The following is a 23,116-nucleotide window of genomic DNA, read 5'->3' on the forward strand; positions in this document are numbered from 1 at the left end:
TTGTACGGCTTTATGTTATAAACTTCTGTGAAGCCCTTGGGGGTTCAAAGTTCTCACCACACATCTAGATAAGTTCCTTAGGGGGTCTAGTTTCCAAAATGGTGTCATTTATGGGGGGTTTCCACTGTTTTGGTACATCAGGGGTTTTCCAATCGCGACATGGTGTCCGATCTCAATTCCAGCCAAAACGTCAAATGGCGCTGCTTCCCTTCCGAGCTCTGCCATGCGCCCAAATAGTGGTTTACCCCCACATGTGGGGTATCAGCGTAATATCTGTTGCAGTCCAATTTCTCCTGTTACCCTTGGGAAAATAAAAAAAATTGAACCTGAAGTATTTTTTTTGTGAAAAAAAGTTAGATGTTCATTTTTTTTTAAATATTCAAAAAAAATCCTGTGATGCACCTAAAGGGTTAATAAACTTCTTGAATGTGGTTTTGAGCACCTTAAGGGGTGCAGTTTTTAGAATGGTGTCACTTTTGGGTATTTTCTATCATATAGACCCCTCAAAGTGGCTTCAAATGTGATGTGGTCCTAAAAATAAAATGGTGTTGTAAAAATGAGAAATCGCTGGTCAACTTTTAACCCTTATAACTTCCTAACAAAAAAAAATTTTGGTTCCAAAATTGTGCTGATGTAAAGTAAACATGTGGGAAATGTTAGTTATCAAGTTTTTTGTGTGCCATATCTCTGTGATTTAAGGGCATAAAAATTCAAAGTTGCAAAATTTTCAAAATTTTCGCCAAATTTCCGTTTTTCTCACAAATAAACGCAAGTTATTTGAATGAAATTTTCCACTAACATGAAGTACAATATGTCACGAGAAAACAATGTCAGAATCAACGGGATCCATGGAAGCGTTCCAGAGTTATGACCTTATAAAGGTACAGTGGTCAGAATTGTAAAAATTGGCCCGGTCATGAACGTGCAAACCACCCTTGGGGGTGAAGGGGTTAAACAAACTGCACAGTCTCTCTTTAAATTCACTCAGGGTATGTGACTCCCCGGAGTACTGCGGTAGCCAGGCCGCTCCCCCAAGGTAGGGCATAGACAGCGGCATTATGGGGACCGCTGCGGCGGGCGCTACTCCTTGCGGCACTGCAAGGTTGGCGACCGCGTCCGTCGCTGCATTGTTGCTCGGCACAGACATTCTCTTCCCCCCTAGTTAACATTAGCCAGGGCCGGGGGTTGTGTGAGCTCACCGGTGGCCGCTTCGCAGGCCCGACTCTCCGGGCTGTAGGCCTCAGCTCCTCCCCTTCTCGCGCGGCACTTCACTTCTTCGTGCTTTGTGGCAGGCTCCACCCACGAAGGCCTGCCCCTCTTTCTTCCAGCGCGCACCAAGCATCGCGGCAATTGGCGCCAATTTCACATACAGTCTTTTACACAAGCACAGTCTATGGCACACAGGACCCGGGGGGTACCTGGCTCCGTAATCCTGTTCGTCACGCCAAGTTGGGTCGCCCTCCCAGGGCTGTGGGGTACTCGGTACCGGGCCGGTGTCGACGGGATGTGTCACAGCAGCGGTGACCCGGTCCGTGGCCCTGGGCGCCCAATTAATAGGGGAAGTTGAGTGGTGGAATGTAGTTAATAGAATAGTTTGTGACGCCACCTGTGGTGTTCGGCAAGTGAGATGTTAAGCCGACGCTGCATGCAGATCCGCTGGGACTGATGGTATGGTGCAGCAAAGATGTAAAAGCTTCCCACAGGTGAAGCTGTAGTCCCAGGGCAGTGTAGATGTGGTTGGCAAGGGGATGTAGCAGTGCCGGAAGGGTAGGAAGCAGACAAAGCTATTTATACACTCAAATATTGTAGGAATTAATAATATACAGAGTGAACATGTAATCCCTATAAAAACTCATTTATTATGTATTAATATATAAAAAACACCTAATATCACAGGCAGGAAAACAATAAAAAGATAGGGACTGGCAGGGCAGTGAGGGACAGCCTTCGCTGAGTGGGGGCGCCAAAAAATCGGGATTCCTAGGGTGCCAGCCTCCACGGTTAGGAAGGTATCAGAAAGGCCTATTGTAGGGCATTGCAGCATCTCAGTTATGGTCTTTTAGTGTGGCATTTGCCATGGTTTCACTGGGAAATTGGTGTTTTTTATATATTAATACATAATAAATGAGTTTTTATAGGGATTACACGTTCACTCTCTAGGAAGCAGACAGTGCAATTTCTGTACCTTTACTTGATAAATGCAGTCCAGGGTCCTGATTACAGATGGTACTGGAGCAGGCTAGCCTGGAAGTGGGTCGCCCTCCCAGGGCTGTGAGGTACTCGGTACCGGGCTGGTGTCAGCGGGATGTGTCACAGCAGCGGTGACCCGGACCGTGGCCCTGGGCGCCCAAGCAATGGGGGAATGTAGTTAATGGAATGGAATAGTTCGTGACGCCACCTGTGGTGTTCGACAAGTGAGATGTTAAGCCGACGCTGCATGCAGATCCACTGGGACTGATGGTATGGTGCAGCAAGGATGTAAAAGCTCCCCACAGGTGAAGCTGTAGTCCCAGGGCAGTGTAGAAGTGGTTGGCACGGGGATGTAGCAGTGCCGTAAGGGTAGGAAGCAGACAAAGACACAGCGGGGTGCAATTTCTGTACCTTTACTTGATAACTGCAGTCCAGGGTCCTGATTACAGATGGTAACGGAGCAGACTAGCCTGGAAGCGGCTCAGGATTCTCTCAGCAGACGGGCTGTGCAGTCTCCTTCCTAGCGCTTGTTTGAATGAAGTACTCCAAGTACTGAGTTACACTGAAGTTCCTCCTGTCAGATGTTCCCAAGAACCTTACTTGCACGGCAGACAGCTGTCGCCTTTCTCGGGGACTCCTCTCTCTTGAGTCCTGGCTCACTATCCAAGCTGCTGTTGTGCCCTCAAGTCTTAGATGGGAGTAGGGCATTTACTGCCTCCTACTCCTCTGGTGTCTGTTGCAGGACCGTTAGTATCCATACAACCGTGGAGACCAGGCTCCAGTTCATGCGCTCTCACTGTGAGGGAGCTCTCCTTCCTCAGCTCAACCTCCAGCTTCTCTCTACACGTCTGCACACTTCACCCTCCGCAGACTAACTGACCACTTCTTCCTCTTGGCTCTCAGAGAGCACTCCTCCCCCTTAATTCCGGTTCAGAGCTCCCCCTGGTGGCCTGGAGTGGAATTGTGTTGCATGTATGGATTGACTGCGAGAGAGACCCATCATTACCTCCAAGCCTGGCATTACCCTCCCCTGGAGGAAGGCAAAGCCACTCTGGCGGCCATACTCCTGAGGGCGCCACAGAAGCAGCTCAGGGGTTCTCTCAGCAGATGGGCTGTGCAGTCTCCTTCTTAGCGCCTTTAAGGGTGAAGTACTCCTAGTACTGAGTTACACTGAAGTTCCTCCTAATTCTCTTCTACTAGCACTCCTCGTATGGCAGACAGCTGTTGCCGCTATTCCTCTCCTGGCTCACTCCGTGCTGTTGTGCCTCCGAGTCTTAGATGGGAGTAGGGCATTTACAGCCTCCTACTCCTCTGGTGTCTGTTGCAGGAGCATTAGTATCCGTACAACCGTGGAGACCAGGCTCCAGTTCGTGCGCTCTCACTGTGAGGGAGCTCTCTTTTCTCAGCTCAACCTCCAGCTTCTCTCCACACATCTGCACGCGTGGACCTCCTCACACTAACTGACCACTCCTTCCTCTTGGCCCTCAGAGAGCACTCCTCCCTTCACTTCCGGTTCAGAGTCCCCCCTGCTGGCCTGGAGTGGAACTGTGTTGCATGTATAGGTTAACTGCGAGAGAGACCCTTCATTGCTTCCAAGCATGACCTCACCCTCCCTGGAGGTAGGCAAAGCCACTGTGGCGGCCATACTCCTGGGGGTGCCACAAGGGCATCATACTGTATGTGGGGAATGCACTGTAGGGACATCATACTGTATGTGGGGGAATGTACTGTGAGGGCATCATACTGTATGTGGGGGAATATACTGTGAGGACATCATACTGTATGTGGGGGAATGTACTGTGAGGGCAGCATACTATATGTGGGGAATGTACTGTGAGGGCATCATACTGTATGTGGGGGAATGTACTGTGAGGGCATCATACTGTATGTGGGGGAATGTACTGTGAGGGCATCATACTGTATGTGGGGAATGTACTGTGAGGGCATCATACTGTATGTGGGGGAATGTACTGTGAGGGCATCATACTGTATGTGGGGGAATATACTGTGAGGACATCATACTGTATGTGGGGGAATGTACTGTGAAGACATCATACTGTATGTGGGGGAATGTACTGTGAGGGCATCATACTGTATGTGGGGAATGTACTGTGAGGGCATCATACTGTATGTGGGGGAATGTATTGTGAGGGCATCATACTGTATCTGGGGGAATGTACTGAGAGGGCATCATACTGTATGTGGGGGAATGTACTGTGAGGGCATCATACTGTATGTGGGGGAATATACTGTGAGGACATCATACTGTATGTGGGGGAATGTACTGTGAGGGCAGCATACTATATGTGGGGAATGTACTGTGAGGGCATCATACTGTATGTGGGGGAATGTACTGTGAGGGCATCATACTGTATGTGGGGGAATGTACTGTGAGGGCATCATACTGTATGTGGGGAATGTACTGTGAGGGCATCATACTGTATGTGGGGGAATGTACTGTGAGGGCATCATACTGTATGTGGGGAATGTACTGTGAGGGCATCATACTGTATGTGGGGGAATATACTGTGAGGACATCATACTGTATGTGGGGGAATGTACTGTGAAGACATCATACTGTATGTGGGGGAATGTACTGTGAGGGCATCATACTGTATGTGGGGAATGTACTGTGAGGGCATCATACTGTATGTGGGGGAATGTACTGTAAGGACATCATACTTATGTGGGGGAATGTACTGTGAGGACATCATTCTGTATGTGGGGAATGTATTGTGAGGGCATCATACTGTCTGTGGGGGAATGTACTGTGAGGACATCATACTGTATGTGGGGGAATGTACTGTGAAGACATCATACTGTATGTGGGGGAATGTACTGTGAGGGCATCATACTGTATGTGGGGAATGTACTGTGAGGGCATCATACTGTATGTGGGGGAATGTACTGTGAGGGCATCATACTGTATCTGGGGGAATGTACTGAGAGGGCATCATACTGTATGTGGGGAATGTACTGTGAGGGCATCGTACTGTATGTGGGGGAATGTACTGTGAGGACATCGTACTGTATGTGGGGGAATGTACTGTAAGGACATCATACTGTATGTGGGGGAATGTACTGTGAGGACATCATTCTGTATGTGGGGAATGTATTGTGAGGGCATCATACTGTATGTGGGGGAATGTACTGTGAGGACATCATACTGTATGTGGGGGACTGTACTGTGAGGGCATCATACTGTGTGTGGGGGAATGTACTGTGAGGACATCATACTGTATGTGGGGAATGTACTGTGAGGGCATCATACTGTATGTGGGGAATATACTGTGAGGAGATCATACTGTATGTGGGGGAATGTACTGTGAGGGCATCATACTGTATGTGGGGGAATGTATTGTGAGGGCATCATACTGCATGTGGGGAATGTACTGTGAGGGCATCATACTGTATGTGGGGGAATGTATTGTGAGGGCATCATACTGTATGTGGGGAAATATACTGTGAGGGCATCATACTGCATGTGGGGAATGTATTGTGAGGGCATCATACTGTGTGTGGGGGAATGTATTGTGAGGGCATCATACTGTATGTGGGGGAATATACTGTGAGGGCATCATACTGCATGTGGGGAATGTACTGTGAGGACATCATACTGTATGTGGGGAATGTATTGTGAGGGCATCATACTGTATGTGGGGGACTGTACTGTGAGGGCGTCATACTGTGTGTGGGGGAGTGTACTGTGAGGACATCATACTGTATGTGGGGAGTGTACTGTGAGGGCATCATACTGTATGTGGGGGAATATACTGTGAGGACATCATACTGTATGTGGGGGAATGTATTGTGAGGGCATCATACTGTATGTGGGGGAATGTACTGTGAGGGCATCATACTGTATGTGGGGGAATGTACTGTGAGGGCATCATACTGTATGTGGGGGAATGTACTGTGAGGGCATCATACTGCATGTGGGCCTCACATATAATTCTAGACCTGAGAGTGGACGATCAGAGTCGATTACTACCATTTATGACAGTACGGTTTCTTGGCTACACGTATGACATGTCAGATCTGTCGCCTGATAAGAAACCTTTGTCATTTGGAGATATTTTATGAACGCACAATGTGCTCATATTTGCTGCAATTAACAGGTGGTGTTGTGTTGCCCATAGCAACTAGATTGCTCCATTGATATTCACCTTGCAACTAATGAAATCGTTGCTTTCATAGGTTACCGAGTGCTGCAAATGTGAAAGAAGGAATCTTATTGGTTACTGGAATCTGATGGAATCTGGTTACACAGCCCCTTCGCTGTGTGATACGCTGACAGGCGCATGCGCGGGCAGTCCGGTCTCCATGGCGGCGGGGGCCTGTCTCAGTGCTTGTCGCCTGGTGATGACGTCGCCTTGTATAGACAGTAACGGGTGAACATGTCAGTAGCCCAGCCGCCGCAAGTGGAGCAGGAGCCGCGTCCGAGCTTCCGCCTCACAGTCACTAAGCGGGAGCCGGCGGTGAGGCTGCTGCACCCTGTGACTGGGCTGGAGCCGCTGTCGTGGTCGGAGGATCACCGGCTGGCGGTGTGCACCAGCAATAACGTGTCGGTACTGGAGCAGGTGTGCGACATCCACAGCGGCGGCCCGCAGCTGTCCCTGCACCGCACCTGTGTGCCCGCCCCGCAGAAGACCTGCGTCCTCCGGGTAGGTGACAGAAGGCCTCGGCTGGAGCAGAGCTCTGAGGTTCTGTGCACACGATCAGTATTGGCACCGTTTTGGACGCAGCACATGTCCACTGGCGGCTTTTGTACGCGCGGTGATTCCACATGTGTTCATTGAACCGTACGGTATCACCACATCCTATACATTGTACGGGTGAGATTTATCTTGCAGAAACTTGTCTCCGCAAGATAAATAGACAGCTGCGGCCGCCGCATGTCTGTCTCCACAGGTGATCCGCAGGCGTTGGTGCACGCATAGTGGAGAAGGGATTTCATAAAATCCCCTCCACTATGCTGTAACATCTGGCCGCAGCGTTTACTGACCGGAGAAACATACCCTTAGTCTATGTGCCCACGATCAGGAATTGGCAGCGGTTTGGACGCAGCACATATCCGCTGCCGTCTATTGAATGTAAGTGATTCCGCATGTGATCACTGAACCGTGCGGATTCACCGCATCCAATACATTGTACAGTAGAGATTTATCTTGCGGAAGCTTGCGTCTCCGTAAAGTTATGTTCCCACGGTCAGTAAACACTGCGGGTTGGTTGCTGCGTTCAGCCGCAGCGTGCAGCTATTACAGGGTAGTGGAGGGGAGTTAATGAAATCCCATCTCCACTATACGTGCTCCGACACCCGCGGGGACGGACATCCGGCGCGTCTTTCCAGGCTGCAGCATGTCTATTTATCTTGCGGAGACGCTCAGTCTCCGCAAGATAAATATCACCTGTACAATGTATAGGACACAGTGATTCCACACAGTTCAACGAGCACATGCAAAAGCCGGCAGCGTTTGAACGGAGTCTAAGAGAAATAGAAATGGGAAAGAAGAGGAACAAGATTTTAGTGGAAGGATTCGGACCTGGGGAGCAGGAAACACTAACAACTTAGTGAATGATAAAGCCTCCCAAAGGGTATGCTTATTGAATAAAATGGACTATTTCAGAATATTTCTATTAAGAGGGGAATAGAGCAAAACCTGCCAATGAAACCACTTAGTAGCCGTAATCTGTTTTTCAGATTGAGACTGAGCAGTAAAGGATTCCATGTGATGGGTCAAATCTGTTTCGGCAAACCTCCAAGTAGCAGGGGGGCGATTTCCAATGACATGGAATAACCGTTTTAGCAGCTTGGAAAAGATGACGCAAAAAAGATTATTTTTATAAGAAGATTTGGACATGGGAAACATATACAGTAGTACTGCATCCGGGGTGTATTTTTTTTTTTTTTTCTTTGTAATATTTTTTTTCCCCCACTTTTTTAACTTTTTTTTTTTTTTTTACTTTGACCCACTACAGGCCTTTCACTTTTTGCAGTTGGAGCTCTGCTATGCTTTACAAACTTGCCACAACATGCTCTGAGCATGATTTAGGAAGTTTGCTAGCTTTGGTGACCCGGATGTCATCATGACGACATCGGGTCACCATGGCTACAATCAGCCCCTCACAGTGACATTGTGGGGGCACTGATTGGAGAGCAGAGGGGGCTTTCTTCCTTTACCTTCCTGCTAAATGTGGATAGCACTGCAGCCTTGCAGTGCTGGGGTCCTGGGTTCAAATCCCACCAAGGACAACATCTGCAAGGAGTTTGTATGTTATCCCCGTGTTTGCGTGGGTTTCCTCCTGGTACTCCAATTTTCTCCCACATTCCCAAGACATACTGATAGGGAATTTAGATTGTGAGCCCCATCGCAGCATTTAGTGGGTGAGGCTGTGTGAACACGCTGCGGATTCTGCTTCGGATCCGCAGCGGATTTGGCCGCTGCGGATCCGCGGTGTACAGTACCATTATTCCCTATGGGAATTAAAAACTGCTGTGCAGATGCTGCGTAATTTTCCACGCGGATTTTGCTGCGGTTTCAAATTCGCAGAAAGAATTGCATGTCAATTCTTTCTGCGGATTCCTCAGCGGTTTACCATCTCCTCCATTGTGGAGATGATAAACCGCAGGCCAATCCGCAGATAAATCGCAGGTCTTTTGACCTGCGGATTTATCAAAATCCGCGCTGATGAATCCGCAGCAGAATCTGCAGCGTGTGCACTAGGGTGACCGGATCTCATATGGGGGGGAAAAAATGTCAGAATCTTGTTTGTCTGGACCCCACAAAACGATTCCCCTTTCCAGATATTGAGAGAGCCAAAATTTGAGCTCGATCAAATGACGTTAACCCGTGCCGCTCGTCGCTCAAAGTTTGAAAAAATCCAAATTGAGGTATTTTAAGATTTAGGTATTTTGCATAGTCTGTTAGACTATAAAGAATGTGACAACAACATTGCAGAAATAGCCCTGACCAAATTTTCGAACCATTTGTGGTATTTGAATGCAGAGTTGGTGGGATTATCGTTTTTTGATCCCACCATTACAGACAATGAAAAGTTGGTAATGGCTAATAAATTGCTCAGTAGCACAGATAAACCATCAGAGCACGCTAACCTATATGAGTTGATAATTTTACATAGTTATCTAATCTATTCTAGAGCTTTTGTTAAAGTAGTTTTTGAAACGTCAGAATATAATGCTCGGCATTTGCTTACAACTTGCAGGACATATTGCTTTTGTTCTTCATCTTTTGTCAGAAGGTCGTTAAAGTCGGTTACTTCCTACCTCTTTTAATTTTTCTTTCCCAACTTTTGGATTTACAACCCTAGCGTGCTCTGATGGTTCATCTGTGCTACTGAGCAATTTATTAGCCATTAACAACTTTTCATTGTCTGTAATGGTGGGATCAAAAAACGATAATCCCACCAACTCTGCATTCAAATACCACAAATGGTTCGAAAATTTGGTCAGGGCTATTTCTGCAATGTTGTTGTCACATTCTTTATAGTCTAACAGACTATGCAAAATACCTAAATCTTAAAATACCTCAATTTGGATTTTTTCAAACTTTGAGCGACGAGCGGCACGGGTTAACGTCGTTTGATTGAGCTCAAATTTTGGCTCTCTCAATATCTGGAAAGGGGAATCGTTTTGTGGGGTCCAGACGGACAAAATTCCGACATCGATTTTTTGCGGTCACCCTAGTGTGCACACAGCCTTAAAGTGCCGGGTGCGGTGTGGGCACTGAGTGCCGGGTGTCAGCTGTCAGATCACCATGATGTAGATGTGCTTCCCGACCATGACGTGTGTGTATACAGGGTGGGCCATTTATATGAATAAACCTGGGTGGACCATATATAAAGTTGCACCAGATACATTTTGGCTGACTTCAAAATGGCTGCCATGGTAATACTCATCTTGAAAAGTTTTCCCCTCCCATATACTAATGTGCCACAAACAGTAAGTTGATATCACCAATCATTCCCATTTAATTTAGTTTTATCCATATAAATGACCCGCCCTGTATATTGCAAATATCGGGAAGGGGGAAATTATATTGTTTCTGTTGGGCTATAAAGGAAATGGTAATATCCCTGGTGGTCTAGAGCAGAGAAACAGAGATGAGTAGTAACATACCTGGCTGTATAGGGTAGGGAATAGGTGAATAGTAACATACATTCTCTGTCTAGGGCAGAGAAGGCGTTAATAATAACAACGCTCCTTTCTTTACAGATTGGGTTGCCAAAAGATGTAGAAGAGTGCCGGGCAAAGTTCGCCAGATCCAAGGACCCATCTGTCAGTCAGAAGTTCATGCTGGACAGGGTATTCAACCCAGAAGGAAAGGCGCTCCCAGCTCTGCAGGGATACAAGTACGCTTGCTGGTCCCCCGTGGGCTGCGATGCCAATGGTAGATGCCTCTTGGCGCTCCTTACCTTGGACAACCGGCTGACCATCAACGCCAATTTTAGCCGCCTTCAATGGATACAGCTGGCGGACCTGACCGAAATGTATGGTGAGCGCCTGGCTAAGAGCGACTATGTGATAACGGAAGGGGACAAGCCTGCCGACCTGGAGGACTTTGCAGAGTTTGAGAGGCGGCATCATATGCAGACCCCGGTGAAGATGGAGTGGTCAGGCAAATGTACAACCCAAGAGATACTAGAAAACAATTCCTGCAGAGATGTGGGCACCGTCCTTCTGGGTGTTCTCTTTGAAAACGGTGACGTTACTGTGTGGCAATTCCAGCTACCCATAAAGGACAGCTCCTCCATTATCTCCTGCAGCACCATCTCTTCCGGGATCCATTCACCCAGTGTCCTGGCTTGGTGGGAGTACGAGCACAGCAGCCGGAAAATGAGTGGGCTGATCATCGGAAGCACCCTGGGTCCTGTGAAAATTATCCCGGTCAACCTAAAGGCTGTAAAGGGATATTTCACTTTACGCCAGCCCGTCGTCCTGTGGCAGGACAATGACCACCTGCCTGTGCACAGTATCAAATGCATCGCGCTCTATCACCCCTACCAGAAATGTAGCTGCAGTTTGGTGGTGGCGGCGCGCGGATCCTACGTCTTCTGGTGCTTACTGTTAATATCCAAAGCCGGCCTGAATGTTCACAATTCCCACGTGACTGGTCTCCACTCCTTACCAATTGTCTCCATGGTGGTGGACCGGCAAAACAGCACCATTTATACCTGCTCAATAGACGGGAAGGTCCAGCAGCTTATCCCCATCTTCACCAGCGTGGCTCTGAGGTTCGAGAACCAGCTCATCAAGCTTTCGGACATGTTTGGCACAGTGAAGTCTCATGGCATTGCCATCAGCCCGTACGGCGCTTACCTGGCCTGCGTCACGTCGGAGGGGATGAACAACGGCATCCATCCGGTCATCAAGAACTTTCAGGTCCATTTTGTGGCCCTCAAGACCTTTGAGGAAGCGGCTGCACAGCTCCTTGAGTCCTCCAGCCAAAACTTCTTTCGGCAGATGGATCTAACTGATCTGGTGCGATGGAAAGTCCTCAAGGATAAGATCATCCCCCAGTTCTTGACGGACGCTCTGGATAAAAAGATGGAGGGCGGCGGACCCTTGTACTTCTGGAGGTTCCGCCTTTTCCTTTTGAGAATTTGGTACCAATCCTTCAAGAAGTCCTCCTCAGAGGTGGTGTGGAAGCCGAGCCCCAAGGAGTCCAAAGTGTCAAAGGCAGAGGGGGTAGAGATCAGCATGGCTGAGGAGCAGGAAGGGCAGGTGAGTCAGATCATCCCCAGCAAAACTGGCAGAGACTCGGCTGAGCCTGATGGGGCTTGTACTCCAGTAGAAGAAGGTCTCCAGGAGATCCAGCAGAAGATCGATGCTGTGGAGGCACATCTGACCCGGGAACACATGAAGCATGTCCTGGGGGAGGTCTACCTACACACGGGGGTCACAGAGTATACAACCATCCCTACACGAGGTGTCTGCGCCTATCTCATGGCCAACAAGGACAAGGAGGATCGGACTTCACAGGTGCGCCACCTAGAGACACTTCTCCATGACACGTTTACTTTTGAATTTTTTTTTTTTATTTTTTTTTTTAAACAAAGCTTAAATTGGCAAATTTCAGTAGTGGTAAAAACAGTTCTCTCTATCAGCCATTTCAATAAAAGAAATTAATGTTCCGACTGTTTTTTTTTTTTTTTTTCTTTTTTGTAATGTTTAACCCCTGCAGGTCCTCATTGGACACGTGGAGAAGAAGATGAACAAGCAGATGTTTCCCGAGTACTGCAGCCTGTGTAAAGAGGTTTTACCTTTCACAGACAGTAAGAAGGCCCTGTGCCCGAATGGGCACCTGTGGCAGAGGTAATGGCTGTTGTCAGTTCTGCTATATTCTATGGGGTGATATTCTATAAAACAAGCAGAAAAAAAGTCACTTTATAATATTGTTTTCTGGTTGCAGCCTGCATTGTAAAGAATGGAGGTGTCTATTGTTACATCAGTGGTCCTGGAAAAATATTTTCTTTTCTCTTGTAGAGTATCTTCACTCTATAGTGAGGTCTGGCCTCTGGGACCCCTACTCATCCTGAGAATGAAGGGAACTCTTGTGTACATAATGCCAACACTTTTATGATCGGTGGGGACAAGCCTCCTGGATCATGACATAAAATTAGACGTTTCAGGGACTGGGTCCATGTTGTGGTTTGCTCCATGCTTAGAATGGGCCCAGTTCTCTTTATTCTTAGGATCAGTAGGGGACCAAGAGGTCAGACCTCATCCCTCCCAGGATCATGATGTAATGGCATATCCTCTTTATAGGGTGGGAGACCCCTTTTAATTTAATGTTACCCTGATATCTTGACTCTTTCATTTTAGGTGTTTCCTGACCTACCAGGCGTGTCAGACTCTGGAGTACCGGAAGTGCTTACTGCATGATAGTATCGCGAGGCATCCTGTCCCTGAAGGTAAAGCCAGCTTGTCACGATCTTGTAGTGGCATGCTGGATTTAGGGAAATATGAACAAATTTAACAAATATTGGATATACTTGATGTGGGAATGTCTTACCGTGTATACAGCACTGTGTGGATGTTCTGCATATCACGTTGTGTGCACCGTAGTCTATATTGGAGCTCTGCACAAAACGGAGTACTGATATAATTGTGTGCGAGCCCAGAGAATGGGCGTAAGTGCTGGTCTTGGAGTCCATGATTATATAACTGTATCCGCGGGCTTGTCTCAATGCTCCAATCGGTGTCACATCAGATTACCATGTCGTGTACAGTAAGCACTACAACCCCCAGAATGCACCACAGATGAGCATGCTTTGTATATAAACATCAATTTCCAGGTGTTTGATTAAGGTTTCCTCCAGTTTTCTGGCTTAAAACTGATAATGTCAATTTTTTTTTTTTTTTTTTTTGCAAGTCAAAAATGTTATTTTGGTATTTTTACACCAGTTTCAGGCAAGCTCCTCTAAAGTGGGCGCAGCTGGAGCGTTTGGAAAGCCCATCCATCAAATTATAGGACAAAATGTTTGCCAGGTCCTGCATTGTGCAACATTGTTAGCAGAGGTGCACGTCAGTTGTAGGAAGCATCAAGGTCGTTAAGGAGCTGAATCCAGCGATGTATCACTTAGATTACTGGGTGCAGTCGTTCTGACACAGAGCTTTTAGATTTAAAATGAAGCAGAGCTGAGAAAGCGGACCCCGCCCACACTAGGCTCTCTGTTTACAATATCCTTAGAAGAGGTGCCTATCACAGGAGGGGTGTGTCACACCAGGGTCACAGGACATCTAGTCACAACAATGATAAGCTACTGGCGCTAAAACAATCATTGTAAGCAAACAAAGCCTTGGCACTTGTTAAGAGATTCATTGCTGAAATCTATGTTTTATCCTCTACCTCATGCTGTCTTCAAATTGCATAGCAAACACCTGCTCACCGATTCCCTTTAAGACTGGAGTGCAAAACGCCAATTCCAATGAGTCAGTGGCTAAGACTGCAGAAATAGATTCTTCTTTTACATTTGGTATTTTTACATGCATAGACTCCCATTCCCTGATCCTCCTGTGTATTACTTCTAAAGATGTAGGCACCTTATCCTCCTCTGTAGCCCCCCCCCCCCCATCATCCTCTGATTCTCCTCTCTTTGTAGACCCCCATCGTCCAGTGATCCTCTTCTCTTTGTAGACCCCCAATGGAAAGAGTGGATTATATCTAAAGAAGAGTATAATGCTGTTTGCAGGGCAAGCGTTAGAAGAGCTAAAGCTAGTAATGAAGTGAGGCTTGCGAGACCAAAAGCAGTAAAAAAAAGATTTTGGGGGTATGTCAAAAGTGAAAGAAAAAAGTCAAATGCTATAGGGTTTTTACAGGGTGAAAAGGGTGATGTGGTCAAAAACGATGTTGAGAAGGCCGAACGCTAAAATTCTTATTTTGCATCTGTGTTCTCGAAGAAAGTTATTGTAACTTCAACTGATCTTCACGGTGCCATCAAAGGAATCAAAGAATCCACTCAATCCATAAACAGAGAGATGGTGAGGGGACAATTATCTAACTTAAATTTAAATCTCCTGGTCCAGATGAATTCCATCTTAGAGTACTGAAAGAGTTAACAGAGGAAATTTCAGAACCACTAGCCAGAATCTTTGAAAAATCCTGGAGAACAGGGAAAGTCCCAGAAGATTGGAGAAGGGCAAATATTGTCCCTATCTTCAAAAAAGGAAAAAAGATGTAGCCAGGAAATAACAGGCCAGTGAAAAAGATGTAGCCAGGAAATAACAGGCCAGTGAGCCTTACTACTATACCAGCAAAGATCTTTGAACAAATTATTAAACAGCATGTATGTATTTAGGTAAGAATACAGTAATTAACCAGAGCCAGCATGGGTTTGTAGCAAACAAGTCATGCCAGACTCATTTAATATCCTTCTATGATGGAATCTTTGACTGGGTGGATCAGGGAAATGTGGTAGATACAGTATATCTCAACTTCACCAAAGCATTTGATAATGTATCTCATACTATCCTTATTGAAAAAATGACCAAGTATGGGTTTGGCAATGCTACGGTTAGGTGGATTAATAACTGTCTCAGTGATCGTACTCAAAGAGTGGTAATAAATGGTTGCACATCCAGTTGGAATAATGTGTCATGTGGGGTACCACAAGGCTATGTCCTGGCCTTAGTGTTGTTCAACATTTTTATAACTGATCTAGATAAGGGAACGGAAGGTGAACTAATCAAATATACAGATGATGCCAAGCTAGGAGGAATAGCTAAGGGCCCCGTCAACACAGCGAGATCGCTAGCGAGATCTCTGATTTTGTGACGTCACAGCGATCTCACCAGCGACATCGCTGTGTGTGACATCCATCAGCGACCCGCCAGGTATCGCTGATCGTGCAGGATCGTCCTGGGTCATTTTTTGATCATTGGTCTCCTGCTGGCCAGCACGCATCGCTGCGTGTGGCAGCGGGAGACCAACGATCAGCGACACTGCACGCTGGTATCCAACGTAAACATCGGGTAACTAAGAGCCGTGCGGCTCTTGGATACCCGCTGTTTACCCTAGATACCAGCTTGCTCGCTGGTCCTGATCGCTGGTGAGTCTATGTGACAGGTCACCAGCGATCAGCCTAACTATGTCCCAGCGATCCCATCCATGTCGGATCACTGGTGGGATCGCTGGGACATCGTTGTGTGTAACGGGGCCTTAACACTAGAGAAGACGGAGAGAGAATTCAGAAGGATCTAGATAAGCTTGAACAATGGGCAGCGAATAGATGGAATTTAACAGGCCGAAATTCAAGATTCTACATCTGGGCAAGAAAAACGAAAATTACATCTACAGAATGGGAGGAATAGAACTAAGGGACAGCATGTGTGAAAAGACTTAGGTATACTAATAGATCACAGACTGCACGAGTCAACAGTGTGATGCAGCAGGAAAAAAGACAAACACAGTTCTAGGATGTATTAATAGAAGCCTAGAGTCTAGATCACGTGAAGTAATTATCCCCCTCCACTCCTCCTTGGCCTCATCTGAAATACTGTGTCCAGTTCTGGGCACCACATTTTAAAAAAGACATTGAAAACTGGAGCAAGTTCAGAGAAGCGCAACCAGGATTGTAAGGGTACTGCAATGTATGTCCTATGAGGAGCCGGTAAAGGATCTGGGAATGTTTAGCTTGTAAAAAAGAAGAGAGGAGACTTAATAGTGCTCTACAAACATCTGAAGGGCTGTCACAGTGTAGAGGGATCATCATTATTCTCATTTGCATATGGAAACACGAGAAGCAATGGGATGAAACTGAAAGGAAAAGATACAGATTAGATATTAGAAAAAACTTTTGACAGTGAGGGTGATAAGTGAGTGGAACAGGCTGCCGTGACTTCTCCTTCAACGGAAGTCTTCAAACAGAGGCTGGACAGACATCTGTCTGAGACGGGTTAGTGAATCCTGCATTGAGCAGGGGGTTGGACACGATGACCCTGGAGGTTGCTTCCGACTCTTAACATTCTATGATTCCCTTGATACTCTTCTTTGTAGACGACCCCAGCCCCATTATCCCCTGATCCTCCTCTCTCTGTAGACCTGTCCATCATACCTTGTCCCCCTCTCACTGTAGACCACCCATCATCTGTTGATCCTCCTCTCTCTATAGACAGCCCCATCATCTCTTGATCCTCGTTTCTCTGTAGACCCCCTCAGATCATTGCAATGTTTGTGTAGACCCACACCATCTTGTGATTCTCCTCTCTCTGTAGATCCCTCCCTGCCCCCATCATCCCTGGATTCTCTTTCTGTAGACCACCCATTATCCCTCGATCTTCCTGATATCTTTGTATCTTCTTTTCCAGACCTGGAGTGGATTAAGCGCTTACTGAAAGGCCCCTGCATACTCTGTGACTCTCCGGTTTTTTAGCACTTTTCTCTGCTCGGAGATCAGAACTGAGAATGTTATCATGACGCGGCTCGTTATGGGAAAGGTCACGTGACCAATGAAGCACCATCTGATCGGTCACTTGCTGTGGAGGAGACGAGGAGGAGTACGTATTTGAGGTTGGAGAGAATGGACTGGTACAGCTTTGACAAGCCTTCCTCTGCAGCACAGAGTATTTCAGCAGAGGTGTTTACAGCGGTCTGTCTTTGAGGACTGGCTGTGCCATATTAGGAGGAGGGTGACTGCGTAATGAGGTATCAAACTGCCGATGCAGTGGAGCCCATGCCTGTATCGGTGGTCGGCCTGCGCCGTGCACGACTCCTCGCCCACTCTGCCCTAGTCTGTGTGCTATAATGTGATTTATTTATTATTGAACTGTTGCTATATCACTGTAGTCTCTTTTACTTGTAAGCTAGCCGGCGGGGTCTGACGCATCACCAGGGCCGTGGTTCTCATCTGCTGACGTGTCGAGACAGGACGCACTTTATTTTTGGAGGAGTTGAAACCTTTGTCTTGTCCTCCCAAAAGACTGTAGACTGATTTTTATTTATTGATTTTTTTTTTTTTTTTATTTTTTTTTTTATTGAAAGGATTGGTTGCTATGGCTACATGAGCAGCTACAGTGTTTGTCAGGGAGCACATCCATAGCAACCAGTGTGTCTCTGATTAGCCAGGCCCGGCAGTAATTCTTGTGCATGTCTAACTCCTTTCTATTTTTTTTTTTTTTTTTTTCAAAAATGATGTGTAGGAGGACTCCCTTTATATTTCAAGCCCCTTTTCCTGGGGGTTGCCATCCTGAGTTTCTCAGTCTGTATTTTGTAGTGAAGCGATCATCCGCAGTACAGAATAAAAGCACAGATGGCGGTTGCTACGTGCGTCGTACATAACAGCTTCTCCGGGCCCCGCCGCTCTCCCATACGTCAGCTTGTTGTAAATACCTTGTCTATTCCAGTGTTTCGTTATTTATACCATTCTTTTCTACATTTCCTTGTGATTGTCCGGTGAATAAAGGGGAGATTCTGGGAGAGTAAAGCCGCGAGCGTCTGTGTCATCAGTAATCGAGCTGGCCTGTGCTAGTGCATTATAGGGGGGGAGAGTAAGGTATATGTATATTATGAAGTGCTGAGGCATGCTATAACGTTCTGCAGTGGCCGAGGTGTTTATTATGAGGAGCTGCAGCCGGTGAAGGGCTAGTTGTAGGGCCCTATGAGCATTTTGATGCCCTGCTGTGCCCAAGACGGGTGTTGCAGCCGGTCTCTACACTATCTGGCTGGTTGGATAAGTGGCAGACAATGTATCATGGAGCTTCTTTGCTTTTGCCTGCTGATCACTCTGATCTCTAAATGATCTTGTGTGATCACATTCACCCCATGTCATGGAGGACCTGTTGTTGCCCATCTTGGCACCGGTGGTCTGCTGAGCTCTGGTGTCCCAGACCGGGCACTGAGGACAGGGTGTTGTCGGCCGTGCCCTGCTGGATGTGACTTCTGTGCCATCTGCAGTTCAGACCTGGCTCCGCTCTCTGGCCATGTGTTGTTTGCATCATTAAAAGGTTGCCACTTCATAATGGCAGAAACTGCGCCAACCTGGCCCTCAGTCCCCGGTCCAACAGCAATGCATCGCGCCCTGCCAGTCCACAGCTCAGCTCTAGCCGCATTCAGCATGTCTTGTGGGGGCCGTGCAGCAACCACATGGATCAGCGTAGTAAATAGGGGGTGCTCCTGCCAGATGAGCAGATGGTGATGATCCATCACGGCCTCGTGTCAGTCTTCTGCCATCACCTCCAGTTTGGAGCGTGTCCTAATTGACTGGGTCAGGAGTGAAAACCAACCCATATCTGTACACTGTACTGGGCGGAGGTTGGGAGTGATGCTGCTTCGTCTGTCCCTTTGTGATGTGAGGGGGGACAGGTTCACTGTTTTTGTTAAACCCCAATTATCTCTGCGTGTCTCAGCTGTGCCCCTCCAGCGACCGTGAGACTACCACTCCCAGCATTCCTGAGATGAGAGCCAATGCCCTGGAGGCTCTACAAAGAGGCAATCCACGAGGATACATGGGGGAGATTACATCGGGGGTCTGGTAGCCGTAGCTTGCAGTGCTCAGTATAGCTCCTGCATATGATGGGGGAATGAGACCAGCGCCGCACACAGATGTATGTACGCGTCTGTAACATCCACCAGAAGAAAGACACTTAGAAGTTGTCACATAAAAAGGAATCCATGCTTCCGACACCGAATCAACTTCTACACGGTGACTTCAAGACGACATTTCCACATAAAAGGCGGCGGATGGAGATATCTGATAGGAGTATAGACGGCGGAGAACTTGTGTGCTCCATCACCATGTCCTTTCATGTTGTCTCGCTCTGTACATCTATCCCCTGGAAGCCAGGAACGTGCAGCGGTCTTGTCTTGCTCCTTCACCCTCCCATAAAAGTTTCTGTATGGCAGATATCTGGCCTGGGCATCTGTTCAGCATGGTGGGGGTTGTAGTTGTACAACAGCTGGTAAGCTGCAGGTTCGAGACTACTGACTAGCTAGCTCAGCTGCACTGTCTATTGGAGTCTAGGGTTGTCTGAAATCCACCTGTGCTTGGCTGCAGCACAGTCCCTCCCATGCTGTACACTGCAGCTCTGCTTCAATTGAGCAACTACAATCAGCGGCTCCAGCTTAGCCATATTGTCTGTTGGAGTCTAGGGTAGCCTAAAATCTACTTTGTCTCGTCAAAGCACAGGCAGTAACCCTCTCCTATGCTTTACACTGCAGCTCTGCTCCATTTGGACAGCTATAACTCCTGATTATCTGCATTGTTAATAGAGTCTAAAGTAATCCCAAACCCACATTTCATCTGTCATCAGAGGCCCAGGTTGCAGTACTATCAGTTCCCATGCTTTACACTGCGGCTTTCTCCATCCCAACTGCATTCTCTATCACTGGATTTTATATTAGTCTGAAATGTATCTCTTCTGTCTCATCAGAGTCTGCAGCTGTGTTCCTTCCCATGTTTTACACTGCAGCTCTTCTGTTTGTCCATGGTTATAACACTCCATCTTTTCTGCAACGTCTGCTGGAAGAGGAATCCGTCTGAAATCGACCTCCTTTTTTATTGTAAGTTGCTTGATGCTTTACACTGCAGCTCTTCTCTGGCTTGTCATAGCTGTAATCGGTGACGGTGTTCCCTGCAATGAGTGTTGATGTAAGGCCATGATCAGAATTTGGTGAGGTTTTTTTTTTTTACCTTGCTATTTGTAAGACAAAACCAGGAAAGGAACAATCAGAGGAAAAGCGTAATAGAAACACATCACCACTTCTATATTATCACAAAATGCCTATTTATGGCTTAAAGATACTGATGTAAAATACTGAACAAACACTGAACGTGTGAATGTGGCCTCAGTCTGATATCCACCTCCTGTTTGATTGCAGCCTGCTACTCTGTCTTCTCCATGCTTTACACTGCAGCGGTGCTTGCTCTGATTACTGCAGCTTGTGCTCCTGTAGGAGCATCCAGGCGGAGGAGCGAGCAGCTTTGTTTGTGATAATTAAATGAATGGCGATTGATCGCGGCACTGCGGAGGGAGCGTAGAACAAGTGTATCTGCATGTTGTGCTCTCACACTCGCTGATTAGGCCGAGCCAGTGACAGCCCCGCAGGGAGGCGACCTCTGACCCCAGGCTACGAGCGGAGCATTCTCAGTGCATGTGAATGAGCTGCAATCCGCCAACTGCACCGCCGAGCCACTGCAGAAGAACTAATATAATGGTGTGGATGTGAAGAGAGCGCGGCACAGAATATTAATTGTGTCTACAGGTACTGACCACATCCGCAGACAACTACTGCTCGCTGGAGTCTGCCAGATCAGAGCTGGCAGTCACTGAGGGGGGATACAGGCCCCTGTAGGTATACACATTCCTTGATCACATGAGAACACTGAATTGGACACTGGATCATAGGGATCACTGCTGTATCTTAAGGGGGCTTTACACATAGCAATATCGCTAAAGCGTCACCGATTTTGTGACGCAGCAGCGATATTGCTACATGTGATACTTGCCTCTGACCGGCTCCCCCGCTGGCTATCGCTGATCGCGCGAGATCGGCCTGGTCCATTTCTCGTCGTCGACTTCCTGCTGGCGCCGACGAGTGAGCCATGGATGCAGGCGGAAGACGGACATCCTAGCCACTTCTGAAAGGTAAGTACGACCGCCGACCGCTGCTGCATCGCTAGTGAGATCTGCCTATATGGCAGCTCACTAGTGACCATTTAGCGATGCACCAGCGATCCTGACTGGGTCGTATCGTTGTCGGGATCGCTGGTGCAGCGCTAAATGTAAAGGGGCCTTAAGCCTTCCACATGGTATGGTCTGCATCTAAGCCTATTAGTTGCAGTATTGTCTGCTGAGTTGTCACGTCAGTCATGCTGAACCTTATCACGCGATACTGTCTGCTAATCTGTGTATCTAATCCTATCCTGTGTGATACTGTCTGCTGAGCCGTGTATCTAATCCTATCCTGTGTGATACTGTCTGCTCAGCTGTGTATCTAATCCTATCCTGTGTAGCAGTGTCTGCTGAGCTGTGTATCTAATCCGATCCTGTGTGATACTGTCTGCTGAACTGTGTATATTATCCCATCCTGTGTGATACTGTCTGCTGAGCCGTGTATCTAATCCTATACTGTGTGATACTGTCTGCTGAGCTGTGTATCTAATTCTATCCTGTGTGATACTGGCTGCTGTGTATCTAATCCTATCCTGTGTGATACTGACTGCTGAGCTGTGTATCTAATCCTATACTGTGTGATACTGTCTGCTGAGCTGTGTATCTAATCCTATCGTGTGATACTGACTGCTGAGCTGTGTATCTAATCCTATCCTGTGTGATGCTCTGTCTGCTGAGCTGTGTATCTAATCCTTTCCTGTGTGATGCTGTCTGATGAGCCGTGTATCTAATCCTATATGTGATATTGTCGGCTGTATGGAATTCAGTTTGAGTGAGCTGTGTATCTGTGCTGCTGGCCAATGTATCTAAGCTGATAGCGCTGAGGTTCAGATGCTGAGTATGGCTTTCTCATGACTGGGGGTTTCTGTGTGGGGAAATGATGGGCATAGCAGGAGGATCCGCTTCCCTTTAATTCTGCTGCCAGGTTCAGTTGTGCGCAGGTTTGGGAGCAGCTAACAAAAGACTGACTGTCACTTCCAAACAGAAAACAGGTGTGTACAGGAGCAAACAAAGAGTAGTCATCTCCATAAACAACTAACAAAGTTGCAGTCTGTAGCAAGAAAATATGAAATATGAGTTGCATTACTGCTCTAGAAAATAGGTAAAAATGAGACTACTTGGCGCGTAAACTGGCCAATTCCTGTGTACCCATAATTGCCTTATCGTGGCTTCCGGATACACATGAATTGGCCAATTTACTAAACATTCTTGTTTTTCTTACTTTCTAGACCAGTAATGCAATTTATATGTCATGTGTTTCATGTTTTCTCGCTATTCCGGTACATAGTGCAACTTTATTTGTTAGGTATCGGAGCAGGCGGGCTCCTGTGTATCTGCGCCGCTCCACTGCCATGAGGCCCTGGTACCTAATATAAGTGAGCAGAGCGTGCTTATGGTGATCAGGGAGACGCTGGCTCCCCAGGGACGCGCTGTGGACGGGGGTTGATAACACAGCTCTCGATGAACTCCCAGACGGTGTGCGGGTCTTGATCAGCGTTAACGTGAATGACGTCTTGATAAAACTCCTCCAGGTCCTCGGCGCTAGCATGATACACATCTAACCTCGCCTGAACCTTCTGCTCAGAGTCTGCTGGCTTCTGCCGCAGACGCTCGTGCACCTCCACGTGGGGGGCCGGCCTGTACAGGCTGTGATACCTGGGAGATGAGAGAACAGAAGTTAGCTCCAGAATCCATCACTTCCAATAATTTGGCATTCGATGGTCCAGTACTGCAGTGATGAATTGTGTAGGGGCACTCTGCAGTGAGGAGCTGTAGGCTGCCTGTGGCACAGGCTCT

At 47.3% G+C, this 23,116-nt stretch overlaps 2 protein-coding genes across 8 annotated transcripts in view; one reads left to right on the plus strand and one right to left on the minus strand.

Moving 5' to 3' along the window:
• The first annotated feature begins 6,497 nt into the window (after positions 1-6,497).
• Positions 6,498-18,132, plus strand: GTF3C4 (general transcription factor IIIC subunit 4). Its single transcript, XM_073555982.1, has 5 exons — positions 6,498-6,854; positions 10,424-12,190; positions 12,393-12,523; positions 13,034-13,122; positions 17,018-18,132. Exons 1-5 carry the CDS (start codon positions 6,588-6,590, stop codon positions 17,080-17,082), a joined length of 2,319 nt encoding a protein of 772 aa, XP_073412083.1. The 5' UTR covers positions 6,498-6,587; the 3' UTR covers positions 17,083-18,132.
• Positions 17,641-23,116, minus strand: part of AK8 (adenylate kinase 8) — a 111,750-nt gene continuing 106,274 nt past the window's right edge. For all 7 annotated transcript variants that reach the window (XM_073555983.1, XM_073555984.1, XM_073555985.1 and 4 more), the window contains one exon: positions 17,641-22,975. In XM_073555983.1, the coding sequence (XP_073412084.1) occupies positions 22,720-22,975 (256 nt within the window). In that variant the 3' untranslated portion in view covers positions 17,641-22,719. The remainder of the gene's footprint in view (positions 22,976-23,116) is intronic.

The sequence above is a fragment of the Dendrobates tinctorius genome, unplaced genomic scaffold (genome assembly GCF_039654945.1).
Source record: "Dendrobates tinctorius isolate UK_male_01 unplaced genomic scaffold, ASM3965494v1 ptg000231l, whole genome shotgun sequence".
Lineage (NCBI taxonomy): Eukaryota > Metazoa > Chordata > Amphibia > Anura > Dendrobatidae > Dendrobates > Dendrobates tinctorius.